This window comes from Merops nubicus, unplaced genomic scaffold (genome assembly GCF_000691845.1).
Source record: "Merops nubicus isolate BGI_N331 unplaced genomic scaffold, ASM69184v1 scaffold5629, whole genome shotgun sequence".
Lineage (NCBI taxonomy): Eukaryota > Metazoa > Chordata > Aves > Coraciiformes > Meropidae > Merops > Merops nubicus.
Genome location: NW_008628905.1, coordinates 43,188 through 50,766, shown reverse-complemented (window position 1 = coordinate 50,766; position 7,579 = coordinate 43,188). Strand labels below are relative to the sequence as shown.

The following is a 7,579-nucleotide window of genomic DNA, read 5'->3' as shown; positions in this document are numbered from 1 at the left end:
TGTTCTTTAGCAAGCTGCTTGGATGTTTGCTGCACACCAGTTCCACCTCTGGACATTACACTTGTCAGCATAGGCTTCAGGCCAAGACTGAGAGAAAATAGTGTTGATGGCTTTTTTGGCCTTTTACAGATTGGGGAAAGATATACTCCAGAGCTCTGCAAAGGAAGATAAGATCAACTAAGAAACTTTCTGTCCTGCTTCAGAGATGAGTAGAGGTTAGAAGGATTGCACATGAATAGCTTCAGTTATTTCTCTCAAGTTACACTTAGAAGAGTCATAGTAAGAGTTCCAGATATATTACCTGTGGAGTTGAGAGCACCATCTTCTTTCTAATTTCACATGATTTGATGCACAAATTACGAAGCCACAAGTGGAGAGTGGAACAGAAAAATAAAACCTAAAAATATTTTTTTGGAGCTTAGCTGGGTTCTGTAATGGAGTAGAGCTAAACTGAGGCAGAACTGTTGAGAGAAAGCACTTGAGTTCAGTGTACTCTCATCTTGCAAAATGCTAGTGTTGTTCAGTTGTGTGAGCTTCTTAAGTAATAGAAAGATGCATAGACTTTGAGATTTTCAGTGAAAAAAAAAGGCATTAACCCTAACAGAGAATTTTTCTAAATAGAGTACACAAATCAAATTAAGAATTTTTGTGCTCCAGTCATGTGACTTCCTCCTTGTTTTGTTGATAACCTCTTCTGTGTGCTCTTTAGGGATTTACTTAACAAACATTCTGAAAACAGAAGAAGGCAACCCTGAATTTCTAAAGCGGCATGGGAAAGAACTTATAAACTTCAGCAAGAGAAGAAAGGTAGCTGAAATAACAGGAGAGATACAGCAGTACCAGAACCAGCCATATTGTTTAAGAGTAGAATTTGACATCAGGGTAAGTGGCACTCTTTTGAATTCATGTAGGTTCACTCAGACTGAATCAAAGATGAGCAGCAGACCTGTCATAAAATCTCTCTTGCCTCTCCCTGTAAGAAAGGGCAAAAAGCAAAATGATTTGCAGTTTGATGGGTTTGGGTGGTGTTGTTTTTTCCCCAGCTAATCAGGTGTTGGAAGGTAGATCTTATTGCTGATCAGTGTTAGGCAGAAACAGAAACTACCAGATTTTCACTGTCCTTCACTCAGATATATTTATTTGTCCAGTAAGCCCAGCTGTTTTTTTTCATTCTGTGTTACGCTGCCTTTATGTTTCCAGATTTACCTGATAGCTCGTGGCTTTTACTTTATGTGGTGACAGTGATGCTCACATTCTTCTTTCTCATGACATTTGTTCTTGTTAATCTGTGGTATTTTCTAAGCAGTCCTCCCTCCTTTTCCCTCCACCCCCTTTTCCCTCCACCCCCTTTTCCCTCCACCCCCTTTTCCCTCCACCCTTTATTTTTTTCACAAATATGTTCTGAGCTAGAGACTTTCACAGAGTCATAGGACAGATAGTCTTAAGAGATTCTTCAATGTTTTCTTTTGCTATTTGTTTTCATTGAGGTTTGACAGAATGCATTGTGAAAGCAGTCTTCCCTGCATCAGTGTAAAGATGGACTACATACAGCTTCTCCTGAAGGTGTTTGGGCTAACCTGGTCTGGTTTTTTCACTGTAGGAAGTATTTGGGGTACTTGCAGAGTTGTTTTTCAGGCCAAGCATAGCAGTAGCAAATGCCCATTGAAGGGCTGGCAAGAAACACATTTAATAACTTCAAAATCTATCATTAATGCTGACTCCATTTTCTCTCTTCTCTGGAACAGTTGGGATTATTTGCGCAGTAGAAACAAACAAGTTTTCTACCTTCTTGTGTTTCAGAGATTTTTTGAAAACCTGAATCCAATGGGAAACAGCATGGAGACAGAATTTACAGATTATCTGTTCAACAAGTCACTAGAGATAGAGCCACGAAATGTCAAGCCTCCACCAAGATTTGTTAGTATCTTTTTTTTTTTCAAGAAATGTTTATCTTCGTCTTTCATAGAAAGCAGAAGTCATTTTAGATCTCTAACTTCATAAATACAAAGCTACATTTAGGTGGTCTTCTGGACTTTCAATTTTGTTTGATGTTATCTTTTTTTGTCATTTCAGCCCAAAAAATACAGCTATCCTCTCAAGTCCCCAGGCGTTCGTCCCTCTAATCCAAGGCCAGGTACCATGAGACATCCTACACCCCTGCAGCAGGAGCCAAGGAAAATCAGTTACAGCCGCATCCCAGAGAGTGAGACTGAAGCTACAGCATCTGCACCGAACTCTCCACGGACACCTTTGACCCCTCCCCCTGCTTCTGCTACTTCAAGCACTACAGATGCCTGCAGTGTCTTTGACTCTGATCCTTCCAGTCCTTTTCATGCAAGTAGGTGCTAACAGATAGTCTACCAAGGATGTGAGCATTAGATTTTGTGGTATGAAACATGTGAAGTCATCTTTAGCCTTCTAAAGTGACTATAGAAGTAGTTGCTTTTTTCTCCTGGCAGCAAAAAAAATTTGCAGTGTGTTTTATTCCACGTGTTTATTGTAAAGGGAGACATTGAACAGAATTAGGTGTGTTACATAAAAAGTATTACATGTCTTTGGAAAAACTGTCAAAACAGAAGGCAGAGATAATCTCTAGTGCCCATATATGTCCCAAACAACATTTGTGGAATTTTCTCCCACATATGTATATATGTGGTGAATGTGTTTGGTGAGTATCTGTTGGATGGTGAACAATGAGAATAAAAACTAGTATTTTGTGGATCCCTTGTTCTGCTGTCTGCCATTCCGAGATGGTTTCAGTGCACATTGATGCTTTTCCTGCAGAACTTTAAGTCAGTATACCCCTGCCTTAAATCCACACCTGTTTTTCTTCTGTCTTCACCAACATACAAGGAAGTTCATATTTTATATTTCAAAGGAAGGACAAGGTTAGTCTTGTGTTCTGCTGGTTGAGACAAGAGGTGAAGTTGCTTAGCAGAGCAGTGGCATTACTGAGTGTCCAGGTCTCTGGAATACCTCTTCAGAAGATAGTTTTCCACTGTTGGGCTGGCCCATCAACTGGAGGTTCAGGATGTTGTTTTAGTGCTGTTGTGATATGAGAACATATTTGTGGTGTGGTTTTGATCTCAGACATTACTTAATATGAGGGAACTGATGGCAGTAGATGATTGCAGCTCAGACAAGCAATTTGTATGGAAGCTGCAAATTAGAGGGTTATTTCACTTTCTTTAATACCTTGATTCATGCTGCTTTTTATGAGCAATTTCTTTATTATTTATTACACCTTTAAAAGCAGCAATAAAGGAAATGTACCGAGTTGAACAGAAGTTCATTATTATTGGGATTGGGGTTTTTTTTATGTCCACTAGGATCTGCTTCTGTGTCATCCATAAACTTTACCAAAAATTCAGATGAAGCTCACGTTCCCCCTCCAGTTCCTCCACGAAGACGACCAGAGTCTGCCCCAGCTGAATCCTCCCCATCAAAAGTAAGTTAGGAAAAAAAAAACAGGGCATTTTTTTCTGGGAGCAGAGGGCAGAGTATCACAGAAAAGTAACTCTTAAAGACAGTACATGTATTTTTAAGGAACTGTATGTGAGATAGTGAGCAGCCTTGTATTTCAAGCCTTCACATCTTTGCCTCACTATGTCCTGATCCCAAACTAATGAAAATTAACAAGTGGGACCTAAATTTAGGGATAGAAATGTCTCTTGTATATTGATCCACTCTGCTTAGCCCCTCACACTGCCTGTGAGAAATTGAGGCTTCAGGTAGATGTTTCCATCTGTGATAATTGCCCCAGAGTGTCATTTGGGATGTTGTGAGTGGGGTTAAATAACTGAAGAACAGTAATGATTGGAAGTGATGTACACGCCTCAGTCCTTTCTAAAGGTTTGTTAGAATATTTGACCCTGATGCTGTGGTGCTCGTTGCTTGCTTTCCCTTGTTGATCACCTGTCCTGCTTGCCTGCTTGAGCCATTGCCACATTTTCCTTTTGCATTTGTCTGGCATTTTGAGTCTAATCCAGCATTTCTTGCTGACAATGTCAAATGCCTCTCAATTTCAGTGAGACCTGGTTTGTGACTTCCAAGGACTGGGTGTATTTGAAAATCCCACTCAAAATTATTTTGGAGCATATGTGTCTTTGAAGAGGGCTTGTATGTGGCAAGTTGTTTTCAGACTAGAGGTCATTACGCTGTCAACCAGCAGAGTTTAGCACATCATCCTCCTACCAAAATGTCTTTGAAAACATCATATACAGGATAGGGTGTTGGATACCCTGTCACTGTGGTCTGCAGCTTGGGAAATGTTCATTTAAATAATTCTTTGCTTTGAAAGAAAAAGCAAATTTCAATTGCTTTGACCATTCTTTGCTTTTGCCATTCTTTCTGCATCTTCATTCCTTCCATCCTTGGCTGTCAACTCACATAGTGATATACCCTTGCTCTCTCCCTGTGCATCTCATCTCTGTCTTTCCTGTCCACATCACTCTGAGAAACATATTTTTTAGGCACCACCACTCCTTTTGCTTCCTGACTCCCCATCTTCATTCTGCACCTGCTTGCTGTGCCTCCTTTTTAACTGGATGAGAGCAGCCTGCAGGGCAAGAGCTCTGCTTTCATTTCACAGCAGGGTCCTGTTTTATACCGCCACTCTAAAGTTTTACTGAATTAAATGTTTCTGTACCTCAGATTACTTCTGCACACCTGGACAGCCCACCAGCAATCCCTCCTAGGCAACCGACCTCCAAAGTGTATTCACCAAGGTACTCAGTGTCTGACCGGACCTGCATCTCTGACCCCCCTGAAAGCCCTCCTGTGTTACCACCACGAGAACCTGTGCGAACTCCAGATGTTTTCTCTAGCTCACCACTACACCTCCAGCCTCCACCACTGGGGAGAAAAAGTGAACTTGGTAACACCTTTTTCCCAAACAGTCCATCTCCGTTTACTCCCCCTCAGACACCTTCTCCACATGTAGCACGGAGGCATCTTCCATCACCGCCTTTGATACCACAGGACGTGGACCTCCATTCTGTTGCTGGACCACCCGTTCCTCCGCGACAAAGCACTTCTCAACATATCCCAAAGCTTCCTCCAAAAACTTACAAAAGGGAGCACACACACCCATCGATGCATCGGGACGGGCCGCCCTTGCTGGAGAACGCCCACTCCTCCTGAAGCGGCGCTCGCGCCGGGAGTCGCGTCTTCCTGGTGCTACGTCTGTTGCTGGCAATGGATGCACTGACCCTGGTGGTGCCAAGGAGCTGGGATGTGTATGCCAAACACTAAAAACTCTCCAGTAGATGGGAAATGCAATGTACAGAAACGGAATCGCAGAAACGGACGTTCTGGTGGCAAAACCGGTGAACTTGCTGTTCTTGTTTTAGCATGCAGGACGTTGGTCTAGAGTAATGGGACGACTGATTGTACCAGAAAACAGACTTGAGAGACAGACTTCTTTGGCCAATGAGCAGAGACTGTTTGTGTCATGATCAGTAATGTCCAGTACAGGAAGGAAAACAGTCTTGTACCCATCAGTTCCATACAGTGGCACAGTTTTTCGAATGAAAACAACATTATGCACTTTTTTAAAATCTCAAACAGGGAACTTTATAGCCTCCTTAATTTTCCTTTGCTTTACTCCCTGCTTTAAAATACCTTCCTAAAATTATGAGGCGGACTGTGAGGAAGATCTGTGGTACCTAACCAAGCTAGAATTAAGGCAAAGCACTGTATTACGGTCCTGTTTACAAGTTGTTACAATGAATAGTAGGGTGTACCTAGGCTTCACCAAAGAGGTACTTTATTATTATTTTCTGAAATATTATGGTGCCAGTTCAAAAATAAATTTTTGCCAGGAAGCATAATGTCTAATTATTGCTTTCTTTAGAGCAGATTAAAGTCTTACATCATTAAGATGACAGCAATTTTGTTTTAAAAAGCAGCACTATCATCTGAAGTCAATATACTACTGCATTTAGAAGACTGTTAATCTGTATTAGGTTGTGTCACATCCTTTTTAAGATTTACTGATAATCCATTTCATGGCTAGTAGCTATTCTTTTTCAGTCATGCCGTGAAAACAGTCACTTGTGAAAAGGAGCACTCACTGGTCAACTTCCATAGCTATTGTCATGTTTTACTAACAATAGGCTAATGAGCATACATAGAATTGCCTTGCGGTTGCATAAATCATGTGTATATAGTGAACATTGCATAAATATACTTGCAGATTGTTTTTAATTTAATTGAAATAAAGATAGATATATGTTTGGCTGACATACGTTAAATTATTACACGGACAAGTGTACAACTCGGTTTTTCAGTTGAGCCCTGAAGGGGAGAAAAGCACACGTTGTAGTATGTATTTTTCCTAGTTCAGTGTATGTATTTTAGTGATGAGAGTCTAAAGAGAAGTCGGTTTTGGCATGTGTTGCAAAGTAATAATTTAACAATGTCTGAGAAGCTGGGTTTCTCCCAAAGTGAATTTTTATAGGTTATAAAACGTTTCACGCCTCCTGTACAAATACTACAATTGTTAGAAAAATTCAAACATATTAATCTTTACAATAGCTTTCTGTGTCCAAAATATACCAGTATGTGTTCCGTTGTGTGTAAGCATCTTGACATGCACTATCCATAAACTTGTGTGCTGCTCTTCAGCTCTAGGCAATGCTGTCACAGTAATGCATGGCAGTTACTGAAGAAAAGAAGCTCGATAATCTCCACTACAATGTGTATGAGAAGCATACAGTACCTCACCTTCAGTTAATGTGGCTCATTAAAGTAAAACTGTGTCACTTTTCCACTTTGGAAGAAGAACACATTTCAGCCTCTTAGAAAGCTCTGTCATTAGAGGTGGTGTTAGTCAAATGATGATGCTTTTTTAATACTTTCTGCAGTGCCATTCATGTCTTCAGCATTACTGGTTTGAAACGTTTTCCTGGCAAAAGAACAAGAAAGTGAAGATCTCTAAATTTTGGCTTCAGAGGAGAACATTATATGAGAACTTTATAAAGCCCTGCAAGCTACAGGAGATGTAATTTAGGTTATCGATTCTTTGGATGTAAACAACATGATGGGCATACTGTTGGCAATATCATCTAAATTATTATCTTATTAGTGGATTGCAATGCAAAACATAAATTTAGACTTTCTGATCTGTATCTCCACTTCTAGGTGCTCTTGTCTGTTCTGTTTTGCAGCTGGGGCAGACCAGGCTGAAGGAATGATCTGGTAGTTAGGTTGCTCAGCTGGAAGGAGAGACCTCACATGGATCATGCTAATGAACAGGTTTCTTGAATACCAGGAGGCCTGTCTTTCCTTTTACAAGATGGAGAATGCTTTTTTGCATCTTTGTGGTTAAGGGTGAAAGTGCTTTACTGGTGAGGTAGTTGGGCAACGTGTGATAATGGCTGCCATGCAAGACTGTCTTAAATGCAATTTGGAGCCCAGCAGAATGGGCCAGTAATACAGTGCAGAAATCATGGTGTTGGCTCAGCAGCAAACAGGAAAGACAGGATGAAAATCAAACCTGTTGCATTTAGAATATGAGTTCTGAGTACAAATTCGAAGCATTCATTTTGCATTAATAATTATTTAATTTTGAGTGACT

At 40.6% G+C, this 7,579-nt stretch overlaps 1 protein-coding gene across 1 annotated transcript in view; it reads left to right on the top strand.

The window, feature by feature from the left end:
- The window catches only part of SOS1 (son of sevenless homolog 1 (Drosophila)), a gene marked incomplete at its 5' end in the record, with an annotated part of 41,159 nt that extends 35,894 nt beyond the window's left edge, over positions 1-5,265 (top strand). Inside the window, 5 exons of the mRNA XM_008946810.1 lie at positions 710-882; positions 1,801-1,917; positions 2,074-2,338; positions 3,330-3,448; positions 4,654-5,265. Of these exons, the coding sequence (XP_008945058.1) occupies positions 710-882; positions 1,801-1,917; positions 2,074-2,338; positions 3,330-3,448; positions 4,654-5,142 (1,163 nt within the window). The remainder of the gene's footprint in view (positions 1-709; positions 883-1,800; positions 1,918-2,073; positions 2,339-3,329; positions 3,449-4,653) is intronic.
- Between the last annotated feature and the right edge of the window lie 2,314 nt (positions 5,266-7,579).